The sequence below is a fragment of the Canis lupus genome, chromosome 1 (genome assembly GCF_011100685.1).
Source record: "Canis lupus familiaris isolate Mischka breed German Shepherd chromosome 1, alternate assembly UU_Cfam_GSD_1.0, whole genome shotgun sequence".
NCBI classification, from domain to species: Eukaryota; Metazoa; Chordata; class Mammalia; order Carnivora; family Canidae; genus Canis; species Canis lupus.
In genome coordinates, this window is record NC_049222.1 from 64,614,423 (window position 1) to 64,640,563 (window position 26,141).

The 26,141-nt window shown below is 37.6% G+C and overlaps 1 protein-coding gene across 1 annotated transcript in view; it reads left to right on the plus strand.

Moving 5' to 3' along the window:
* The window catches only part of RNF217 (ring finger protein 217), a 133,010-nt gene that overhangs the window by 75,613 nt on the left and 31,256 nt on the right, over positions 1-26,141 (plus strand). The window contains exons 3-4 of the mRNA XM_038525496.1: positions 5,119-5,352; positions 18,991-19,155. Of these exons, the coding sequence (XP_038381424.1) occupies positions 5,119-5,352; positions 18,991-19,155 (399 nt within the window). The remainder of the gene's footprint in view (positions 1-5,118; positions 5,353-18,990; positions 19,156-26,141) is intronic.

The following is a 26,141-nucleotide window of genomic DNA, read 5'->3' on the forward strand; positions in this document are numbered from 1 at the left end:
GCATGAGCTGGAGGAGAGGCAGATGGAGAGAGAGAGGCAGACCTCCAGCTCAGCAGGGAGCCTGCTGCAGGGCTTGATCCCAGGACCCCAAGATCATGACCTGAGCCAAAGGCAGATGCTTAACTGACTGAGCCACCCAAGCGCCCTGTGGTTATGCATTTTAAAGGACTAATTTTCTTTAGCTCCATACTGAAATTTTCATGAATGAAATGACATGATGTTTGCTATTTGCTTCAAAATAATATGGGAAGGACCTTCTGGGTCAGTGAACAAAAGAAACAAGATTGGCCAAGAGTTGATAACTGTTGATGCTGGAGAATGGGTACTTAAGGTTTCATAATCTCAATCTGTTTACTTTTGCATATGTTTATGATTACCCTAATTTAAAAATGTTTTAAACAGAGGGTAAAATATTAAGTGAATCAGCATCATCAAATCATCAGTATCAACACAAATTTGATTGCTGTATTCTCGAGTTCCACAAGGGCAAGATTCACAGCTTAAGCTACTTTATATCTTGGACCTATATCTTTTATTTGTAATATCATAGGAGCTAAAGATAGGTTTTTTGGATGAATGAATGATTTTTAAAAAGATTTTATTTATTTATTCATGAGAGACACACACACAGAGAGAGGCAGAGACACAGGCAGAGGAAGAAGCAGGTTGATGTGGGGAGACCCGGGACTTGATCCCGGGTCTCCAGGATCAGGCCTTGGGCTGAAGGAGGCGCTAAACCGCTGAGCCACCCAGGCTGCCCTGAATTAATGATCTTTATTCTTGTTACCACACTAAATTTGCAGTGACTCCTTTCCAGCAAATATCACATATCCATGTAGACCATATTTTACTAGACACTCCTTAGTATCATCGGCCCATTATCAGATTATTCAAGCCAAAATCCTAGAGTTGTCTTTGCTTCCTTCCTTTACTCCATTTTCAATATCTGGTCCATCACCAAACCCCATTGATTCCACTTCCACAGTGTGCCCCATAACTCACTGCTCCCGTCAACCTAGTTCAGTCATCCATCATCGACTGGCTAGGGGGCTGAAACAGTCAGAGACCACTGGTAAGAAGAAAGCTACAATCCTGAGGCCTATTATTTTCCCATTCTTCACTTTCATCTTTCTCCAGCGCATTCTCCAGGAAGAGCCTGGGTGATGTTTTTAATGTAAATCAAGGTGTATCACTCCTCCTCATAAAGCTAGTCGATGATTCTTGTTGTTTAGAATACAATCCATGATTTCCTATCACAGCCAACAAGACCTGTGTGTTCTGGCTCATTTGGTATGTGTCTCGGTCACTCATTAATGTTCTGTGAACACAAGCTCATTAGGCACCTTGTGCCCTGGTCCATGTCCTTGCTTCTATTGCCCGTCGTAGTCTCTTCCCCAGTTTTTCTGCATTATGGGCACTTTAGTTCCCCATTCAGGTTCTCACCTCCTCAGAGATCCCTTCCCTGGTGGTCAGTCAGTTCCCTCTAGCACTGACCATAATCTGCGTGGCTTATTTAATTATCACAGATTTCCTGCAAAGAAGCTCTGTGTGTCTCTCTTCTCATTTCTCCAGAGTCCATGATGCCCAACCTGTAAAAACCACATTTCACTGAAATCTAAGACATGATCAAATTCTAGGATGCAGTATTATGTTATGTGCCACCAAGAAAATAAAAACTGCAAATTAAACTATGGGACAATGCTAAAGCCTATTGATGATAAGACAGTCCTGACTTTCGAGATACTAAAATGCTGAAAAAAATGTGTCCTCAAACTGATAAAATATATACCTTGTTGAATAAATAGGTGGATGTACTTTGCTTAATCATGATTACTTTTTCGGTAGTGATTTTTTGAGGAAATTATTCTGAAAAAGATAGTTATGTAGAGGCCAAGAGATTGCATTGGTCATGAATAGCATTTTATTATGAAAAGGGTGATATTGTTAGCATGAAGAACTATGAGTAATTCAAAGAACTGCATGAGTAATTTTTCCAAACTTCCCATTACTAGCTTGATTACCAGCGATGATTCAAATTTTGTAGGTCCTGGGTGGGCCATAAAACTTGAGTTCTCAGCAAACACTTTAAGAGACTCAAGCAGCTGTCCTAGAAGTAGAGATAGGCCCTATACTTTAAAAGGAAGGAGGACAGAAAAGATGGGGAGCAGACATAGATTCTGAGAGAGTTGGTAGTGGGAAGACGAGGAAATATCATATTGCTTCTATCTGCTTAATAAAATAGGGAAGCATTTGGTTCAGCGCAGTGGGGTAGGGATTTGGGAGCTTCCAGAAAGAAGAGAGTCATAGAAAAGGCAAAATGCAGAGAGCTTGAGAGCATGAAGAAACTGTGTGTTCTATGGAAAGGGATTGATATGCAGGCAGATTTGAAAAAGTGAAGATAAGGTCCTCTGGTTGGATGTTGGATGGGAGGGTAATGCCCAGTGTGGTGTGGTAATGAACACACACTCCTGCAGGGTAGCTGTAGGGGTAACAAGATAACCTGCTCCCTTGAGCTGCCTTGTTTTGTTCCCCAAACTACATCCCATTTGTATAAGACCTGACTCTTCCTGGGTGGCTCTGAACCTACTACTTCCGTTGTTATCATTTGCGTAGTTAAAATAAATCGGTAGGGGAGGGAGGCCAGGCTAAAACATTGACCTGGGAGCAAAATAACTGGCTCCTACCCTGCTCCCCAATAAGCAAGAGTCACTTGAAATGGCCCAAGGGAGCTCTTTCAATGTGGATTGAAAAGAAATTGTTTTTCACTTACTGAAAACTGTGGAGTTCTTTAATTTTCATATGAAAACATGCAGACTTTTAGGATGGCTCCATGCTCTGCCCTCGTGCTCTGATCCCAGTTCGTCTGTACGCCCTTCTCTTTCTATGCTCTCACTTTGTGGTCCAGTCTTACTGGTCATCATTCAGTCCCTCTAAGGCTGTCCTCTTTAAGTTAGGATACAGGCCCCTTAGGGCAATATCCACTTGATCCAGTCAATGTGGGGAAAATACGGAGTACCCCTGCTGTAGCGTGCCATGTCCTCTGACTTCCAGGCCTTTGGCCATGTCCTTATCTTCTATCTGCTTGAAACACCTTCACCCTGTTTGACTCAGTCCTACTCATTGTAAGATCTCACTTGAAACCCTCACTTCTCCCAAAAAGCCTCCCCTGAACCTCCCTGAGGGTACTTAAGGTTTCATAATCTTAATTATAATCTCACCCATAATCTCTGGGTGAGGTTACTGCGCCTCCCCTGTATCCTCTCCTGGCACCCTGTTGTCGCCTTTCAGACCTGACTCCCCGCTCTGTGTCATGACTCCTCTACTGATGGGCACCTGCAAAGCTCCAGTGCCTCGCCCAGTACTGGCTCGGAAGCAGGCTTCATGAATGTTGATAGACTATTGAAAGAGGAAACTTTTATTAATTTTTTAAAAAGTTCTTATACACTTCTTTAATTCAGCTTCTAATAATGTCATGCATGTTTTTTTTTGTCTGTTTAAAATCTTTGGAGGATTTATGTCTTGAGCTATATCTGAGAACAATGTATTATAAGACTTAATTGGGTTTATAATGACATTTCATAACTGTAACAAGTCTAATAATAAAATCCGATTGGAGTTATAAGCAGACATCATAAGTAGAAAAATAGTTTTGGGCTGATGTTTGAAAAACCTCTCTAGACTGTGTTTTGTGTAAGAGTAGTATAAAATTATGTAGCAATGGACACTTTCAGCAGGTGGATCCTAAGGATATTGATCTAAAGTCAGATTTCATGTCCTGAATTTCATTTCAGTCTGGTTCATGTCCTTTACTTGTATTAAATGTGTCATCCCATGTATCCTTCAGCCTGTGGCTTCTCAACTACCCATCTTCAAGTCTGTGCCAGATAAACAGCAAAGTTAAGAGAAAAGTTACTGTGATGTTAGTTGTGTGTTTTCAAATTGCTCCTTGTGAGGATGTTTTTTTCCCCCGTTCCTCCCTCAGTTTTCACAGAGGGCTTTTTCTCATTACGGTCAACGTATTTTGCCTTCTCGGAACGTCAGGTTCACCTTGGTGAAAAAGAACGAGATGCTTTGCCACTGGGAATGTTCACTGCCTCCCTTTGCCATGTAGGCCATGCAAAAGGAGCTCACGATGCCATAATATATAAATATAATAAACACCTCTGGTTCACTACTTACAGAAAACATTCGTGGAACTCGGTTCAAATTGGTTTATTTTCTTCATCTTCCAAAATTTAGTTGTGTCCATGCTTTTGTGGACTTTTTGAGGATTTAATTAAAGTTTTTCTTTGACTTTAACCACGCTTTAATCTTATGCTATCATCCTTAATGCTAACCTTACTTAGAATCCCATACCAAATGCTAAGTGTAGCTAGCATATACTAGTATAGTACATCCTCTTCCCCTCCCCTAAACTAATGCCGTGCTCCTGGGAAGAAATTCATTTTATAAACGACCTCAGTTGTTGCCAAATCTCATACAAATTTTAAAAAAATGTGATTGATGTCATTTTCTTACTTGTTCCTGTGATTCTGATGACATAGAAACTATTATATGTTCGTTACATGGAAGAGTCGGGGAAAATGAAGTTATTATTAGAATATTTTTAAACTACAAGGTGATGTGTATCCGTATACTTTCAAATCCTTTTTTTTCTTTAAAGTGGTTTCAGCTTCCCTAAATTTAGTGCTGAGGTACTCTGTCGTAAGGTTGAAAAATCTGAATCACCTTTTCATCCTAGCTGTTCCTTTAGCTGGCACGTTGTCTGAATGCTGTTTTACCCTGAGATTTTCCGAAGGATGAGATGATAATTTGCTTCTTTGGTGAGCCAGTGGCTTAGATCCATGCAAGGTTACAAATATGATGATAGAGAATGCTTAAATATGCTGTAAATCATTCTGAAAACCTTAAATAGTGATTCTTTTGGTACTGCCTAATGTAGGTACCAACGTGATTACCATTTATTATGTTAGAAATCATGAAAAGTGATGGAAAATCCTTTACTGTAATCATGAAATAAGCAATAATATTTGGGAAAAAAAGAGAAAAGAAAGTTAACCGTGCCTTTTTTTTTTTTTTTTTTTTTTTTTTTTGTCTCCCATGTGCTCTTTTACGCAGGTACAACTTGGCCAAGTAGAAATCAAATGCCCTATCACAGAATGTTTTGAATTCCTGGAAGAAAGAACGATTGTCTTTAACTTAACACATGAAGATTCCATCAAATATAAGTACTTCTTGGAACTTGGCCGTATCGATTCCAGCACCAAGCCGTGTCCTCAGTGCAAGCACTTTACAACCTTCAAGAAAAAAGGACATATCCCCACCCCTTCCAGATCAGAAAGCAAATACAAAGTAAGCATGTTCACCAGAGTTGTGGGTTAGATGTCACATGATGCCAAATTAGGCCAACTTGTGGTGGGCATTAAGTGGGCTTCCTTCCCTTACCGAAGTCTAAGGTGAGTATTTATTGACTGTGATTCTGAAAATATGTAGTTTGGGGAGGCTGATGATAAACGTGCACTCTTGAGGATTTAATGAAAGTTTTTCTTTGACTTTAACCATGCTTAAAATTCACTTAGTAGCCTAATTAAATGACTAATCTTTTAAAATAATTGTCACTAAATATTAAGTAAATACTAACCTTTTTTGTGTGTGTGAGTTTAACTTTTTTGGTGAACCCAAGGTGGATCTCCTCTGGCTCTGTCTGTAATAAGTGAGAATGGTATAAAATGCATTCATGCATTCAGCAGGTACAAACTGCCAGTATAGGCTAGACAGTATGCTAAGTTTAGGGGCTGCAGAGGTAAATGTGGCATAGTCCTTGCTCTAAAATTGTCTCATGAAGGTAAGAGAGACCTGTGTTTAAAACACAGGTCTAAAATTGAACGGTCGTTCAATATGACTAGCCAAGGGAACAAAACAAACAAAAACAAGAACCCCAATACACTCATAGTTTGAGAACACTGATGGAGGAGTGGAGGCTAGGATATGAGGAAAAAGTTCTTGGAGAAGATGCAGTTCTCCAGGCAGGTAAACAGACAAACATTGGAGAACATGTCGGAGCAAGGAATGAGTAAGTCTGGCCCCGAGGCTGAGGCAGGCACCCTGGAAACCAATGCTCGGTAGGGTGAGTGGGGAGAGAGCCAGGGAGAGCAGCTGGCCAGGTATTTAAAAGCAGATGGTGTTGAGTCTCACACTGTGCTCAGAAGTTGGAGTTTAATTCTGTAGGCATTACAGAAAGATCATTCTTGCAGCATTAGTAGGGCATGTCACAAGAGGACAAGAATGGAGGCCGGGCACTGAGAGCAGAAAGTGTGGGAGCTAATCCCTGGTTCACAGCACCGACTGTCCATTACCACCCCCTGGGGGGTCTCTTAGACAACCAGGGCCCCGGGCCCACCCCTCAGTGACTGCCTGGCACATTTTTTAGCTCACCGAGTGATGCTAGTGTGCAGCACAACTGGGAACCCTTGCAGTAAATGAAACGAGAAGATGATGAGGCCCATGGCAGTAGTTTTTCCATCCTTGTCATTACAGCAGAATGGCAGGATTGAAGTGGTTTCAAGGGCTGTTTGATGTCCTCTCCATTTGAGGTAAGTCTTTGCCCATGTTCCGGCCTTGGAAGCAGTGGTCACTATGGTATTCATTCTGTAACTTTGAGGGAGTGTGGTTTAGCAAGTCCTTCCCCCGCTGGTTACGATGATGAGCTACAGTGGGCTAGTCTAGCCTCTTCAGGAGTAACTGGGCTTTGAAACTGCTTAGCTCTCATAGTTAGTTCTTTTATTTACTATCTTTGTGCAGTCTAGACTGATAGCTAGCAGGAAACTCCTTTTGTTTTCTTGTCTAAAAAGTACATTTTTAAAAAGATTTTATTTATTCATGAGAGACACACAAACAGAGGCAGAAGGAGAAGCAGGCTCCCTGCGGGGAGCCCGATGCGGGACTCGATCCCAGGACCCAGGGATCACGACCCGAGCCAAAGGCAGACACTCAACCACTGAGCCTCCCAGGTGCCCCTAAAAAGTACATTTTTGAGGTTGCAAAACTGTATAACTAAAATAATACATGTACAGTGATTTTGAATACTGACTTAATAGCAATAATATACTTTTATTTGACTCTGTATATTCTTAGGTAGTTATTTTTATTTCAATTTTATGTTACTGATGTGATCAGAAATTACCAGTTTTAGGAGGACTTCTTATGCCATAACTTAGCATATTTTTTTCTCACTTATATTTGGAATCATATGTAATATACATTTTTATATAATTTATTTGTTTATAAAGTACATATATTGATACAATTAATACATATTTATAAAGATATGTATATAGGGGCAGCCCGGGTGGCTCAGCAGTTTAGTACCTGCCTTCGGCCCGGGGTGTGATCCTGGAGTCCCGGGATCGAGTCCCACGTTGGGCTCCCTGCATGGAGCCTGCTTCTCCCTCTGCCTGTGTCTCTGCCTCTCTCTGTGTCTCTCTCTCTCTCAAGAATAGATAAATAAAATATTTAAATATATATATATATATATATATATATACACACACACACACACTCAGACTGCAGTATTTTGGAATTTAGAATAATTAAAAACATATATGCATAATTGAGTCAAAATAGAAATCATTTAAAAATATATTGTTCTTATGAAATGGATGAAAGGCTTAAGTTGCAAGTATAGCTATGGTAAAATTTTATAGATCTCATTTTATCCCAAGTCACCAAATCATTTGGTGGTGAGCATTATTTATCAGAATGCACTTGTATTGAGAGGGAAATATGTAAAAATTTAAAAATATAAGATCCTATATTTGTATAATTTTGAGTGAACTGAGGGCACACTGATAATATTTCCCAATAACAGGCTTCCTCCAATGTCCATCAATTGGGTTGTAGGTAAGAAGAGATGTAGGGGGCCAATGGATCAAGACCTCAGACCTAGTAAGCTCAGTTTTTTACTTCTGATGAGCAAAGGAGAGAGGAAATTTGCTTCTGTGAGGGATGAAAATCCCAATATAAAGTAAAACTATTAAACAACTTTCAAGAAAAATAAAGCTACCGCAGAATTTGGGGATGATTACTGTTATTACTCACTTTACTCTGGTTGGAGAGAAGATCCCTAACAGAAAAGGTAAATAATCCCCTCATTCTACACTGTACAAAGTTCTAGGGATAATTCACATAGTTCCTGAAGCAATGATTTTTACTATTTAATCTAACATTTACATAGCATTTTTCATCATTAAACTCTATATGTTAACATAAATTCTTGGCTTATGTGCCCATGCCTGTCTGGATATTATGAGTAAGGAGAGGTCAGACATGGATGCTTCTTCAACAAACCAACTGTGACGTTCATGATTATAGTATAGCACCCTATGCTGAGACTACGATCTTTGTTCTTTGCGGCAAATCAGTGACTATATTTTTAGGTTTGTCTATTTTTAAAAATTCTGTTTCCCCAATAACAGAACCCACTTCCAAATCCATGTAGTTCATTATAACTTTCAGAGTATTGAATTCAAGTACTTGAATGTACTTGAATGTAATGAATTGGATCATAACACAACAGAAATAAACAAAAAGATTATTGCTAATGTCTAACATGTCTGAGCAATTGAAAATCTCTTTTTATAATATATTATAAAAATATTATATATAATAAACATTATATTTTAAATATGTAAAGCTAAAGTGTTTTTTAAAGATTATTTATTTATTTATTTATGAGAGACACAGAAAGAGAGGCAGAGACATAGGCAGAGGGAGAAGCAGGGAGCCTGGAGCAGGACTTGATCCCAGGACTCCGGTCCACAACCTGAGCCAAAGGCAGACACTCAACCACTAAGCCCCCCAGATGCCCCCTAAAGTGGGTTTTGTATCTTTTGATGAAACTCTTTGTAATATATATTTCAATATTATTTTTTTGTGTTATTGAATTATAATACTGTGATCCAGGATGTCACACCTTGAACATTTATTATGATTTCTGTCAATTTAGAAGCGCTTAAATAAAAAGGTTAAAATTGCTTGGAAATATCATGGCTATTTTATAGCAGGAAATACCTTTGGGTACATCTCGTGTGATATTTGAAATCTAAAATGTCACATGTGGGGATTTCATTTGAATAGACTTATAAATACTACTTGTTAAATTTCTTTGTATTTTGCAAATGAGAAAGGGGTAAGCAGAATATATCACCAAGCAGTAAGAAGAGTACATCCTTCCAAGCCCTCTCTCAGCATATCCCCTCTGACTGAAGTTTGAGTACATGGAGCTTTGCATTATGTTCTGAACTCCATTAAACTACTGTTGTATCAAAGAGAAGTATGTTCCTGAATGGAGAGATTGACATTGAGATGACCTTGCCTTTGTGCAAATCCAGTCTTTCTCCTTCATAACATTTGTCTTCTTGTTCCTGCAACTCTTGTCATGAGGCCAAAATATTATACCATTCCATTTCTTCAAAGTTAATTTCAAATCCAATAAAAATATCTAATTTCTAAGCTAAGCCATTCTTAGAATTTATTAATGTAACTGCATTATCAATACAGTGAACACATTAGCGAGGGGAAAATAAAAATGCTGAAGTTATGGCTTTAATGGTGCTCATGTGATGCCTGGTGACAGACATATCCCCAGCACCAGAAGTTTTTATCCATAGCAACTATCATCTGGGCTTTTATAGTGTTATGTGTGTGATTATTTGCTTAGAGTTTCTCCCACTGGTCTCTAAGAGGCCAGGTCCAGGCTTGCTGACTGCTGATAAGTTGTGTCAAGCCCTGCATCTGAAAAACTGTGCTCTCAAAATAGATTTGTTGGAGGAACTAAGAAATGGGCCAATGCATACATAATAATGTGTCTATAGTAAACATGGGTAGAAAATGCTGAGAACACTTGGAGAAGAAAGGACAGGAGGGATTGAAAAGGCTTCAGTTAGAGTAAACTGAGCTTTGAAATGTTGAATTTGCCAAGCTGGAAAAGGTGGGTCAGAGCACTGGCTTCCAACTGTATTTAAATTCAGTCTGCCCCATATGAGCTCTGCACCCGTGAGTACAGTTTTCACATCTTACTGGGGTTAGTAACAGTACCTGTCAGGAGGGCAGAGTAAGAATTAAACTGGGTCACACATGTAAAGTGCTTAGCACCATGTTTGATATATCCTGAGTGCTTAACACTTGCTGGAAATTCTTATGTTTGCTATCATTATTAGGCAGGGGCCACAGAATGAGCAACCCTGGGCTTCTAGGAAGGAGATAGAAGATTCAAGAATAAGATAGGTGGAATAAAAGATTGGATGCCTGATGGATGGTGGTAGTAAAGGAGGAGGTGGTAGTAAAGGAGTAAATATATATATATATTTTAAGGAGGGATGATATTGACCATATCTTGGAAAAGAGCAGGTTTGGGGAGTGAAAAGCAAATTCGGTTTGAAATGTATTGATGATGTTAAGTTTGAAGATCCTTTGGGGCTTCAGGGAGATATCCAAGAAACATGGACCTTCTGAGGAGGGATCTGATTGGCAAGCATTAATATTTGACGAGGTTGAAGCAGGGGCAGGTGACTACATTCACATAAATGGATAAAACATGTTCAGAGGTAAAGAAAGTTATCATTTTTTTTATGAAAAAGAGGAGAAAATTACAAATGATTAAATGTAGTCATTTTATGCCTGGGAGTTTTACTGAGGTAGGGGTAGTTCTAGGTTTCTCTCCCATTTCCAAGTGTAGACCAAGAAATGGTCCCTCTTTTCATACTGATTTGGACTAAGTTGAAGGGCATGCATAAATCAATGCAGGGAATGTGTGAAAGGTCGTTTTCTTTATGGTTTCCTTGAGGCAATAACTCCACTCTTTTTCCCACAAATAATAAACAGAACCTTGAAAATTCACAGAATGGTACTTTGATTCATTGTAAGGTGGAAGAAAAAGCCAGTAAAATGTCATGGGGGAAACTCCCTCTGTGTTCTTACCTTATATAGTTAACAGTCTTTTCCCCCTCTCTTGTAATTATTAAACCCTCTGGGTAGAAATCGCGTTTTATAAAACTGTGCAAATACATTATTTCCTTGTGTAGTAAAAGAACCTTTCTAAGGTCTTTATAATCAAGTCAATGGGTTTATTGTTCCTAATTAATGTACTTTAAAATGTGCTTAAGTGGAAGGCTGGAATTCTGGTAATACTCCATTTACCCTCTTCCTGTGTCTATTACTCAGCCCTCTCTGACCTGTCCTGTACTCCAGAAAACTGCCTTTTTGAACTGCTTTTCCAGACTCCCTTACATCTCAATTCCTATTTGGATTCAGCCAAGTGTTGGCATTGGCAGGAGACAAGAGGGTGGAAGGAGAGAACAGTAGATGCATTACTTCCTCACTCCCTTCCTGATTCAGTACAAAGGTCTGGCAGTAGCTGTGTCCCTCTAGGACTGTACCTCCCCCCCTAGATGGTCCCTCCCCCATATTGCTAATTCTCACTGGGCTGCAGAAACCTTTTTCCTCCTTTGTCTCTATGGCCCTAAGAGGCACAGCGGCTTCCCACTATTTAGGCTTCTGGGGCCTTGCCAATCCTTTGTTCAGATCCCAGCTTCACATCTTCAGTTGTGCCTCCAATGAACAATTGTCATTTAAATAAATAAATAAATAAATAAATAAATAAATAAATAAATTTAAAGTTTCATTTGGTAAAGATAATTTGAGAATTGTTTCCCATGTATAAAAATGTTTGAAGTTTCCCTGTGACAGTGTGGCTAGCATGCTACTTTGCTCTCATCCCCTCCCCGCCCCCTCACCATCACTTTAAGTTGACAGTGTTACAAATTGAGAATCAGGTGGTGCATGAGCCAGTTTCTCCTGGCATTAATGCATCATTGATGTTCAGGGTTGTAGAAAACAAGTGTAGCTTCCTAAATGATCATTGCTAGCATAGATTTGTGAGGGAGATAATGACAAAGGTGTCTAGTCTGGTTTAAAGAAGCCAGCTTAAACAAAGGGTGTGTTATATATGCTAACTTTGAAAAAATGTGTAATACTCAGCTATGATGCAGAGCTACTACGTTTTATTAGGATGCATTTTTTCCCCTCTAGTTACTAATGAGGTGCTTTGCTAAAGTTGTTCTTTGTTTCCTTCATTGATGCATAAATTAGCCATAATATTTTATGGAATCTTTACTTGAACTTCTAACAACAAAGGCCAAATATTAGAATTCATTTACTGTCTTAACCTACATCTGACATTTAAAAAAAATACAATAATTGTAATAATCAAGGCTCATAGCTACCACAAATTGACCCACAATGAGATTGAAAGCTTTTGAGGTTTTTTGCTTCATCACATCATCTCTTGGGTCTTCAACCCAAGAGACAAGTTGAAGAATCATTTCTCTCTGATGACATGCTAAAGAGTGAGTAAAAGTAAGCCAGATCTGGTGCTCATTATAAAATGGTCTGGAAGACGTGAAGGGCCTGCATTTCTCACTTAAATACTGTGCATTCCTCCCTTGCCGTATTTACCCTCTTGGATCTGTATGGGAACCTAATGCAACAGTCTACATGAGCATAAGTCCTCTCTACAAAATACCTACAGGTGGCCATTCAGATGCTGGTTAAACACTTCCATTTTTAAGGAACTTTCTACTTCTAAAATCATTCCAAAGAATTCATTGTTACCTTCAGGCTGAGATCTATCTCTTGCTTTCACCTCTTGGTCACAGACAATACTCCAATTTCCTCAGGTACGCTATATAATTAGATGGCCCTCCTGCTACTTTTGGTGGGTTGTCTCCACACGATGTTAGCCTTACTGTGTCGTGTTCAGAACCGACATCTTGTTGAGAATGGGATGATGCCATACTGCTCTGGCTAGTGAGTTGGGACTACACAGATGAGGGCAGACTCTTCCAGTACCATTTATATTCATCTATGAAGCGGTAGGTCCTCAGACAAGACATAAATTCAGACAGATAACTCTCTGAACCCTGTTTTCTAGGTTTAAAGGAAGAGTCTGTAAATGCTTAACGGTGTTTCCAGGCGGCAGAGACAAAATAGATTGGTATGAAACAATGATCCTCAAATTAGGGAGAGAGGACTCTTTTCAAAGGACAAAACCCCTAGAATAACATGCCTCCCACTTTAAAATGAAAGCCAGTACTAAAGTGGATGTATTGTGCAATAAATAGTGTGCTACATATGTCAACGGAGCCTAGAAACCAATATGAGGGATGTTGGTAAGGCCATTTTTATGAATAACCACTGTCTAACTCCATGTAGGTTATCTTGTCATGTGTTAACTGTTTGGGGCGGGGGGGTTTGTTTGTTTGTTGTCCTCATTTGATCCCTGACCTTTAGGAAAGTTTCCCTTTCATTTTCCGGCTTGGTTTCAGCTATGCTGTGAGAAATTAAGGCAAGGGTCACTAGGCCACATTTGGACTGTGTTCAGGGAACGGTGCCTTATGAGGCCTGCGTGTTACTGGCATGGTGTTTGGGGAGATATCCCCAAGTAGGAGGGGACTCAGAGACTAATCTTAGGGATTAAGATTCGAGACAAGAAGTCAAGCCCATGTTTTTCCATGTGGAGAACCTCCCTCCACGCCACTCTTGCTTTAGGATTTGATCTTATTAAGGGAGCAGATAGTGCTGCTTTGAGGCCATGCATCAAAGACTACTTCTCTCCTCTTGATGATGCCCTGTACTTCTTCACAATCATCTTGTCTTCAAGAAAGTCATCTTAAGTTATCACAAAGCTTTTTATAACCACAAGATTTCCCTGTTATTTATATATCGATCAGTTTCTTTAGGACACAGTGTAGTCTGACAGCCATAGTTTCTGTGTTAAATGAAAGAAGTTTCTGGACCACTGTATTTTGAAAGCCACATCAAGAGTATAGGAACATCCTTCAACATGGATGGAACTGGAGGGTATTATGCTGAGTGAAATAAGTCAATTGGAGAAGGACAAACATTATATGTTCTCATTCATTTGGGGAATATAAATAATAGTGAAAGGGAATAGAAGGGAAGGGAGAAGAAATGGGTAGGAAATGTCAGAAAGGGAGACAGAACATAAAGACTCCTAACTCTGGGAAACGAACTAGGGGTGGTGGAAGGGGAGGAGGGCAGGAGGTGGAGGTGAATGGGTGACAGGCACTGAGGGGGGCACTTGATGGGATGAGCACTGGGTGTTATTCTGTATGTTGGCAAATTGAACACCATTAAAAAATAAATTTATTATTTAAAAAAATTTTTTAAAAGAGTATTGGAACATCAACATAAGACTAATTAAACCCTGTATATTGGACACCTCATCAAGGCTCAGGACTGAACCAGCTGAAGTGACATCTCTGTTTGGGCCCCACTAGAACACTTGTTCCATCCCTGCTGCACTAGGATGCTTTCAGGCTCTCCGTGGCAGCCGAGGCTGGGCCAGAAGTACGACCCCATCACTGGCCCCAGTGACAGTCCCCCTTGAACTTCAAGGCCACATTCTGTCTAAACATTAGCCTTCCAGTCTTCCTGTAGCACCTTTCCCAGGAACTCACTTGTCTGAGCTTCTATTTTAGTGGTTATCACATGGTTTGATAGTTCTGTGAGTTTGTATCTGTTGGTCTTCAGTAAATTCCTTGAGGATAAGTATTTTATTCTTTATGTGGCTAAAATCAGTACATTCAGTATGTGCTACTCAAAGGTGCTCAATAAATATTTGCCAAACAGGCAAAAGAATTGATGAATATGTTTCATTATTGAGCATCTGTAATTCTAATAAAGCAAATTCTTTTCTTAGTTCATATTTGCAATGTTCCATTTATAAATAGATACTGTCTAATATTTTAATATTAAGTAAGTATTCTGTGATTTGTTTGAAATTATTATGTATATAGGAGTGTATAGAATTTAGGCCCCCCCAAATAGACATTTCTGGGTGCTCTTTGGTTTTGAACTCTGTTTTTACTTTGTGGGTGATTTTTTTTTTTTAATTTGGTATGAATTCTCAAGAGAAAATACCATTTGCTTAGGGAAAGTTGGTGGGTTTAACTTGTCATCTGAGTGTCATAGTAGCCCAGATTTCTGGAAAAACTAAAGGAATTCAGAAGTTTAAAATATAAAGATTTTTTTTGGTTTTTTTTTTTTATCTTTCATGGATTTGGGGACAAGTTAATCAAGATTCTTAACTCTGATAACTTTATTTTTGAAACACTTGTAGCCCTATGTCTTGCAGAAGAGTTTGATCATGATCCTAATGCCCAGTAAAATGTCACATGTATAAAATATTTAGTAAACATCATCTGGTAATCTAAGAAGTAAGGATACCATCTCAGCCGTTCGTCATAAATTGGATATGTTGGTTTTTCTGTGAATTCACTTCATGTTAGCCAATATGTAGTACGTGCTGTGTGCAAAATAAGTAATTTTACAAATTGCAAAGTTCTATGTTACTTATCTCAGGAAATACAGGTTGCCCGAGACAGCCTTTGTCCTCAGTGAATTTGTAGTCTGTTAGAGACATCTACACGTCTAATATGAGTCCGAGAAGATGCTGAATCTGTTTGGGAGGAATAAGGAAGACATCTCAAAGCAAATAGCATTTGATCTGGATAAGATTTCAATAGACAGATTTTGGTAATTAGACTTTCTCCAATTACAAGAGGCAGAGATGTGCTTTCTTTTAAGCTACCTGAGTTCATGAGGTTTTACTGCAAGGCTCCAGAGGAAGGGCAGGAAAGCAGCCTCAGCAGCCACTGAGGCAGGCCTCACAGAGACTTGGACACTCTAGTAGCACGAGAGCCCCTCTGTTGTGTCATTAAATGTGACTCTCTGTTGTCCCCTTCTCCTGTGATCAGTGCTGTAGACACTCAGCTTTTCTTAGCTTTATCTCCACAACAAAGGTAAAGTGGATGTGTTTCCCCATTTCACTCAGGAGAAAAAAATCCGCCTTGCCTCATCTCTGTTCAGCAATGAGCACCCTCCTGCATAAAGCTCAGGCCAGCCACCTCATGGGTGGCTGCCTACCCGCCAGAAGACACATGCTTTTGCTTAGGGACTCATCCCTGATGGAATCAGATGGTACAGAGCAGAGCTCCTCTGACTTTAGCATGCATGTGAATCACCAGGAGACCTTGGGAAAACGCAGACTGATTCAGTAGGTGTGGGCTGTGACACGAATTTTTTGTTTCCAGCTAACTCCTGGGTCATGCCGATGTTGCTGTTCCTCCAACCACACCTTGAGTAGCAAGGATAGAACATAGCGACCTCTGTGTGAATAGAATTACTCAGAAGGCAGGCAATCTGTGTGGGAGGTCTGTGGTTGTGAGATGGCATCTCATGGGGAGGAGTACGTGTGAAAAAAGGAGTGGAGGAAGATGCAGCATTGATGCCGATACGTGTTTTATATAAGGCCACTTTTGAGTATGGTTAAGGCCACCATGGAATAAGGCATCTTCAGATCAGAAAGTTCGAATTTAGACAATGCAGAACAAGATGGTTGGGCTTGCCTCTTAGTCCTTTTATGGTCTTAATCCAGAGCCAAGCAATAGTTATTTTAATGTTTTCAGTGAGAGACAGTAAGCAGTTGGGTCTGTATTTAAATTATTCATCTTCACTTGAGAGCTTGCTGCAAAACTTTGTTCACAGTTTGCCGCGGAGTCCGTGTTGTTGGTGAGGATTGGCAGTAGGATCTGCTGTGGGACTTAGATGTTTATTGCACAAAGCTGAGAGCCAGAGTCCCTGGTATAGACACCCCAGTATCAAGACCCCTTATCATTCTGGTGCCTTAGGAGAATCACACATTTCTGTCTTCTTTGGGAACCACAGGGGTGATAGTTCAGCATTTGGTCACAGAGATCCTCGAGCCATTGTGATGTCTGACATCCACAGAGGTAATCCCAGTGTCAAAGTGCTGTTTCATTCACTCTTCTGTTCTTTTCATAAATGCAGTCTGACTGATTAAAAACCAAAGAGGTGTTTTTTTTGTTGTTGTTTTGTTTTTGTTTTTTTCCGACAGGGCTAGAGGTCAGTGACTTAGAATTACTAATAATGTTGAACAGAAGACAACTTAGTTAAATACTCAGGCCCTTCTGAGATAATGGCAGGTACGTGAGGAAAAGCAAGTCTCTCTGACTTCTTCCCCATTTCATTCATGACATCTGAAAATTGTATTCACAGAGGCCCTGTGGGAAATTTGCATTTATTCCTCATTGTTCAAGGACATGGGGGAATGATCAATTTATATCGTTTTATCTGGAGTTTACCCACTTCTTCTCATTGTTCTTACTTTAGGATGACTTATTTTTAACTTTAATGATGAGAGAAGGCAAAAATGTTTATTTTAAATGACCACGTAGTAACATGCCTCTTTTTTTTAACCAAGGGGGGTCTTCTGATGTATGTAAGTAAAATTTTGAAAAGGATTTTCAAAATTCACCATATGTTGGTAGTCGTATAGAATTCTGACTTACTGAATAGCTTAACCATATGACCTTTGACTTCTACATTTTGATTTTCAACTGCCAAAGAAAGAATACTGTTTAGTGTGAAGGAGTGTTTGGCACAGTGAAGAGAATGCTGGCTTCGGAGCCAGACAAACTTATGTTTAAGTTTCTTCTTAACACAAGCTTGCTATGTTAATTTGGGCATGTTATTTAATCTGTGTGAGTCAGTTTTCTTATCTGTAAACTTGTGACTGCACCTACTTTTTAGCATTATTTTGTGGGTAAAAATAAATACTGATGTCATGCAGCAGTATAAACATTACACATAACAGAATTTCAATAAATAAATAGAATGTTTAAAATGTTATGACAAAATTCTGTTTTGTTTTGATAGAAATTAAAAGCAAAAGTACTTTTGTTAGTTCATATTTACATAGGAAGAACATTGGGTATTCTTGATGTTAGTGAAAACTGCAGTGCTTTGAGTTATAACCATAAGAGCTGGGATTATAGTTGCTCCTTGGTTAATCTATATTTGGAACCATTATTGTCCAAAAAAGTGGTTTCCCAAAAAGCAAGTAGTGATGTTGTCAACAGTCTACCAAAAGAGATTCTAACTAATCTTCAAAGTGTAGTCGGTGAACTCAGCAACGCTGCATCAAATAATAGGATCACAGAGAAGAATTGTAATCAGTCTTGGTCATAGTGAGACATTATATTCATTCACATTAGTCAAACAGGGCTGAGAAAGTCAAACTATGCCCCTATGCTCTTAGAGAACGAAGACCAGAAACATTAGATGAGAATGGGATACTTCACTATCATTCGGAATAAAGGAAGCCAGATAACATGTCTTCCATGTCAAGTGGAAGACAAATATTTTCAGTGAACATAAACACACGCTCTCACGTGGTGAAAGTACAAAGACGTCTTTTTGATGGTTTCCTAAGTACAGGCCATATCACCATACGGATATACTTCTAATAGGATTCTTTGTATTAATTTTATAATTGACTTCCCTTAGACTAATAGCAAATGAAGCATACCCTTGACTTGAAATGGTACTTACTAGCAAATGCCAGAAGAGTAGTTTATTTCCCAGTGTGGTTTTCATTTGATGGAGTATCTATGAGGCTTTGGTTTTATAAAAGTGAATGAAGCCATTGGTAAGAAGAGCATTGGAAATGCCTGGGAAATTGTTTCAAGGGAAAGGTGAATCACAGGCAGCAGCCTGAGTGTGTAGATTAGGGGCATTGTGAGCCTTCAGGTTTTACTTTGTGCTTTGATATAAGATTTTCATAAGGCCAAAATTATTTCCAGAATGGCCCAGTGTTTAATTCCAGTAGAGTGTACAAACAGCCTTATCATCCATACCAAAGCAATTATTTCCTCTTTTAATAATATAATCTTCACATCTTATTATAGTTCAATCTGGTAGACGGAGCAGTATTTTAAATCTAGACAAATGGTAACCTTTTTAGCTAATTTCCTCAAGCACCACCATTCTTATTCCTTTAAACACTTTCAGTAGGTCTACCAGTGCTTGATATTTCTTTTTCTCATACAGATCCAGTGCCCCACTTGCCAATTCGTCTGGTGTTTTAAGTGCCACTCTCCTTGGCATGAAGGTGTTAACTGCAAGGAGTACAAAAAAGGGGACAAATTGTTGCGTCACTGGGCCAGCGAAATTGAGCATGGACAGAGGAACGCTCAGAAGTGTCCAAAGTGCAAGGTGAGATAACAAACCTCTACAAAAGAAAAGAAACGTGTGCATCTGGATATCGCTGAGCAGTATTATTTACAATACTGAAGTGAATCACATGCATAACTTTCTTTTTAATTAATTTATTTGTTTGAGAGACGGCATGTGTGTGTGAACAGGGGGAGGGGCAAAGGGAGAGGGAGAAAGAATCTCAAGCAGACTTCCTGCTGGGCTTGGAGCCGGTCTTGGGGCTCAGTCTCATGACCCTGAGATCATGACCTGAGCCGAAATTAAGAGTCGGTTGCTTAACCAATTGAGCCAGCCAGGAGCCCCAACGTGCATAACTTTCTTAATGCAGATGTGGAGAAAAAGAATATAGGCTGATTCATTTTAGAAGAGTAATTATATGACTAAATGGAAGATTTTATATATAAATAATGTACATTCTTCTTAGTTGCATTATACTTCAAAATTTAAGGAGGCTCCATATAATTACTGACTTTAAACTTCAGTTTTTATTTTCCATTTAAAAATGGAGAAGTGTGTACAGGGAAAAGTCAGTATGGAACTGATTTAAAAGTATTATTTCTAGTTTGTCACATGCATTATAATCACTTCGCAATTAGGCGCTGAATCCTTACAATCCTTTGCTTTTCTTTCCCTCTTGCATTGCTTATCATGTTAGGATTACATTAAGCTCATCACCTGCTTTTTGTAAATCATAGAAGCTAATAATGGAAGTCAGGACTTGGGGATTTTATGAATCTCATTTTTCATTTTTCTCCTGATTATCATGCAGATAAATAATCAAGAGTTAACAGGTATTTAAGCTGAGATTTAGATGTTGAAAGCCAACCATGCAAACCGCCAGGGAAATCTCACCTATAGAGAAATCAGCAAGTAAAGCCAGCCAGAAAACTGTGGATTTGATACTTAACAGGATAGGGAATCTGTTGAAGTTTGGAGTTTTTGGTCCTCAAAGCTCATTTTAGAAAATTACGTGTGTGTGTGTGTATATATATGTATATATATACACTCTACCATAAATGTTTTCCACTTTTTGCCAAATTAATCTTTAGAGATCAGTCTAGATTGGGCCTAAGAACAATTCTGCAGTTCCTTCCGGAAGACTTAGCACCAGATACATAAAATTTGAGTTCTCAGAAAATAGTTAAAAATTAATTAAAATCAAACTTGAAGTAGTGAAGTATATTCTGAAGCCTGTTAATGAACATAAATATTATGCACAGATTCACTATATTAGTTTCATGTTCAAGTTTGTCCGTATAGTAAGTAGAAGTATTGCCTGAAATAACATGTTGCATTCTTGGCAACTGAAAAAATTTTTGAAATAGTTTTGATGACCTGGCTTTCTTAGAAGCGTTGTCTAAGGCACTTTGAGCTAAAGCTTTCTTTGTTTTCCCTGTGGAAGGCAAATTCATCCACAATTATCCTTTTGATTTTAGGGTTGTTCCAGATCACTGCATCAATTGCTCAGTACACTTTTATTTTTCATCTATTGAAGAATGATGAAAAAAATGAGGCCTTCCCCCTAGCTCTTGCCTTTCCAGTTTATTCAAAGCTGCTACTACTCAGTTTCAACTAAATAAAGACCAGTAGGAATTTAGGAGTGCTGTTAAGTCACTCTATTTAACACTCTATCCAAAAGTATACTTTATATTTCTCTGGAAAGCTGTGAAAACAATTACCAGTTAGCCTGGCTCCAAGACTATATGCTGAATGAGCAATGCAGCGTTATACGTTGGGGAAAATCTGAATGAATGGAGGTAATACATAAAAACATACAGTGGTTACTGTAATCCTTCAGTCTAACATTAAATGAGCTCTGATATATAGAAAGAAAAAAGCAGCCCACGGGAAGTTTTCTGACTGCACTAACAACTTCCCACAGTTTTAAAAAATATAGATAAACAGTTGAGAGAAAGCATACGTGCTGGTTGCTTTTTGAAGCAATTGCTGAAATGTTGAGGCTTGAGAAGGAATTTGCTTTTAAATAGCTGAAAAGAAAGGAGCCAAGGAACCATGGAATTAGTTGACATGACTGGTGTATAGCAGAGAATCTACTTTCTGGTGGGATTCAGGTTCCATACAATTTATATCAATTTAAGTCACATTTTAGGGCTTGTTTTGAATATAGATGGTTCAGTTTTTCATTTCTTTTAGGCATAAAACTTTGTATCTTTGCATTTTCTTAACTGTGATTTTGTTGTTGTTGTTGGACCTTAAAATTATTTTTCCCCCATGAAACATTTCTACTCCTATAGCAGAAATCCATGAGGAGATATTCCTTAATGACTTAATGTTTATCTTATACTCCAAGGCTTTGCTTTCATAAATAATCCTTTAAAATTTATAAATACAGCATGTTGGAAAATAAATATATATGAAGCATGCATAATAGAAATCACTGTTGAATTAACAAGTGAAAACAGGTATATTAAAACCATTTCTTTTAACTTCAAAAAATTAAAATAAAATTTATAAATATAAAAAAGGAAGATGCTAGGAGTTTGTGAAAAAGAAAATTTTCATATAATGCTTGCAAGTGAACTAAATATATTTTCATATGAATATGTTTTCAATAATGATACTTAAATGTGTTTAAATTTTTTTGTACCCTGCATAGGTATATTTGCTTAGATTGATGCATAATTTTAATTATTATTTTGATTATTAAATGTTTTGTTTATAAAGGTCATATAACATAATAGAAATTGGGAAAAGAAAGAGAAAAGATTTATTGAAAATCTTGCCACACCAGTACACTCACTATTAACATACTGGTATCTCCTCCATCTAGAAACTTTTTGAAGTTTTAATTGTACTAGTCGGATAATTTGATATTCTTTGTTTTGTCACTTATTATGCCAAACCTTTCTCATGTTACTAGTTTCCATAACAGTTATTTTATTAACTATGTAATATTGGCATAAATATCCTTCTACTACTAGATACCAGTGCTGACTTTGTTTACTTATATACATATATTTTTTTATTTTCTAAAGAATGAGTTGATGTTCAGCTTGAATATACCTTTTTCCCCCTATTTTAGGTATTTAAAACTTATATTTCTAAAGATAGAGTCAATTACCGGGTTAAAGGATATCAGTATTTTTAACATTTGGTACATATTGCCAATTTGCTTCCTAAAAAGATAAAACCATTTGTAATTCCACCAGAAACATTTGAAGACCTGTTTCTATATAGGCATTTCTTATTACCATTTCAAGTATTTTTAAAATGCTATTTTAGGAGTTTAAAAATATTTTGTTCTTACATTTTGAATCTCCTTGTTTGCTTTTAGACTGAATATAAAATAAATGCATGTACTTTTTAGTTTGTAATGTGTCTTTTGAGTTTCCTCTGCATATTCTTTGCTCATTTGTATGGATCAGGTCAGGTCATATTTTTTGTATCAGATTATATGAGGTCTTTGTTTGAAAGTATTAACTTCCGTTCTGACATTTTTCTCTCCTATCTTCTTATATCAATGATAGTTTGGGTGAGGTTTATTTTTAAATTTAATTTAATTTAATTTTTTTATGTGCGTGTATTTTTAAAAATTTTAGTTTGACCAAATATATCATTCTTTTTGGGTGGATACACAAACACACCATATTTATACACATATTTTATATATTTACATACCTTTTGTAAATATTTTGCTCCTAAGCTTAGAAAATTATATATCAGCCAGAAATCTAATAAACAGTTTATTTTCTTCCTTTTCTTTTAACTATTTAATCTCTAAATATTTTAACTCTTTAACCTAATCATAACTAATTTTGATGTTTACTATGTGTTAGATACCTATACTAATGTTTTCCAAATTAAGACCATCCAACCTACTTGTTTATTAAATAATTCTGCCCCCACACATTGATTTGCAATTTTTCTCTAGCCACATGTTAAATTAATATATATAAAAGTCTCTCTTCTGAGACAAATACCACATGATTTCACTTGTAAGTGGAATTTAGGAAACAAAACAGATGAACAGAGGGGAGAGAAAAAGAGAAGAAGGCAAACCATAAAACAGACTCTTCACTATAGAGAACAAACTGAGGGGTGATGGAGGACAGGTGGGGGGATGGGCTAAATGGGGAATGGGTATTAAGGAGGGCCCTTGTTGTGATGAGCACTGATGTTACACGTAAGTGATGAATCACTAAATCCTACTCCTGAAACTAATATTACAGTATATGTTAGCTAACTAGAATTTAAATAAAAACTTGAAACAGGGGATCCCTGGGTGGCTTAGCAGTTTAGCACCTGCCTTTGGCCCAGGTCGTGATCCTGGAGTCCCGGGATCGAGTTCCACGTCGGGCTCCCTGCATGGAGCCTGCTTCTCCTTCTGCCTGTGTCTCTCCTGAAGCCTGTGTCTCTGTGTCTCTCATGAATAAATAGAATCTTAAAAAAAAAAAAAAATGAAACAGAGGAAAAGAACTTCTTAATCTTGCTGCTGCTAATTTTTCAAGAAAACTCTGTGCTCATATTGGTATTAAATGATTATGCTTTTGTAAAAGGCACCCGTCCCAACATGGTTTGATAATCTATTAATTCATTATTTTAGTAGCATTCCAAATAAAACGACTATGCTTGTAATGTCTTCCCGAATGAGATTTTGCCATTTGCTCAAGTGGAAAGACCAGTTTAATATATGGAATGATATCATGAAGAGATTTGACCTATGCTGAGAAGTCAAAATTATTACTTATAATTGAATTTTGGCAGATGACCAGAATTATTATTGAAATATTTTTCTTCCATATGTGATTAAGATATTTATTCTTAGTGGGATTTTTTTTTATAGCAAGGTAAAAGTATATAAACATTTCTGGAAGTTGTTTATGTGTAAGACATTCTTATAAAAAATTAATAGCAGCATAGTAAGATTAACTTTACTTAGCCATCTTTATTTCAATCTACTACTTCTTAGTTCATAGCCTGTGTGCCCCAGAGTGGGAGAGGGGTAGAGGGAGAGGGAAGTTCAAGCAGATTCTCCACAGAGTGGGGAGCCCAATGCAGGGCTGGATCTCAAAACCCTGAGACCATGACCTGAGACAAAATCAAGAGTCAGTTGCTTAACTGACTTAGCCACCCAGGCACCCCAACATTATTTTTTATCTTAAATTTTAGTAAATGTGCTGCTGAAGTAAACACTATTTTTTATCTTAAAAAGGTGTTTTCTGTCTAATATAAATTCTTAGCCTACAGAAAATATAAACTAATTTTAAAATGTCTTTCTTGAGCATAGTTATGACATAACTAAGTCTGGTTTATGATCATTTTTAGTTTAAACTTAAAGCAAGTAGGGGATTTCAGTTTTGATGGAAGTATTAGAATATTTGTTCAATTTCATGTAAAAATTCATTTTGAGGCTGTATCTTACAGCACAGATTAGATATTAAACTCTGAGTTAATGAGGAAAAGAATTTCAAATCCAAAGAAAATGAAAAGTGAGATGCACACCTAAAAATTAACAAACATAAGATTATACAATACAGAACAAATGAGTAAACACATTTTGTAGACAATTTCACATACATACTTTAGATTTACATTGTAATGAAGTTTTTTTGGAAACTATATTGAGTCAAATGGTGCTGTTTTATACTGTGGTGAAACCCAAAATTTGCCATCTCAGCCATTTTCAAGTGCAAATGGTATTTATGTTTTCATTTAAAAGTTCAAAATAAAAAATAATAATAAAATAAAAAATTAAAAAATAAAAGTTCAAATATTTAAACTATTCTAAAGTGTATGTCATTATGGTTCTTTAATGGTAGAGTAATATATCACTAACTACATTAAAAGCAAAAACCAGGGATCCCTGGGTGGCGCAGCAGTTTGGCGCCTGCCTTTGGCCCAGGGCGCGATCCTGGAGACCCGGGGTAGAGTCCCACATCGGGCTCCTGATGCATGGAGCCTGCTTCTCCCTCTGCCTATGTCTCTGCCTCTCTCTCTCTCTCTCTCTCTCTGTGTGTGTGTGTGTGTGACTATCATAAATAAATAAATAAACAAATAAATAAAAAAGCGGAAACCAAAGCAATCTGTTTTATTGTTTACTTTTTTCCCAGAAAGTGGCTATGCCATACAATTTTATTGATGAACACATACTTTTTGAAAAGTCTGTTTATTTTAGGAAATTTCAAAATAAATATTTAATTTATTCGTAAATGTGTTGTCAGGTGATAGCAAAACCTCAGCTGGATATTTCTAAAGGCATGAATAATTGGTAGGTTTTAAAGGAATTGGAACTCTCTAACATTAATATTTTAATAAGCTTCATTATAGATAAAAACAGTTATAGGGGATCCCTGGATGGCTCAGCGGTTTAGCCCTTTGGCCCAGAATGTGATCCTGGAGTCCCGGGATCGATTCCCACGTCGGGCTCCCTGCATGGAGCCTGCTTCTCCCTCCTCCTCCTCTCTCTCTCTCTGTCTATCATAAATAAATAAATCTTATCAAGAATGTGGGTAAACACTTTGCAAAAATGATTAATGATCCAGTTTCCTGGTTGTTCCCAAAAGGTTTAATATTTGTCAGTTAGTATTACTTGTCTTAACCAAATTTTGACTGTTAGCCATATCATGTTTTTCCTTTGTAAAGTTTTGACTTGTTAAAACTCCATTTATCCAAAGGCCAGGTTTCCATCTTCTGAGTATATATATTTTTTAACAAAGGTACTTTCAGAAGAGAGGTAGACACACCTTCAGACCCTTTTACCCGATAATTTGTAGCAGGCCAGTTTAAAGCAAGCAGGAAGTCAAACAATTGTATAAAGAAAGCAACATATATAAAGGAAGTGTTATCTCTTCAAAAATATTTCTGAAGCAAATGTTATAATATGTTAACATTATTACATGTGGATGGTGAATCCATGTATGCCTGTTACATTATTAACTTTAATTTTTTAAATATTTGAAATAGTTCGTGATGAAAAATAAGTAAAATCTAACAAGGGACCTGAAGGATAATAACATCGTAGCGTT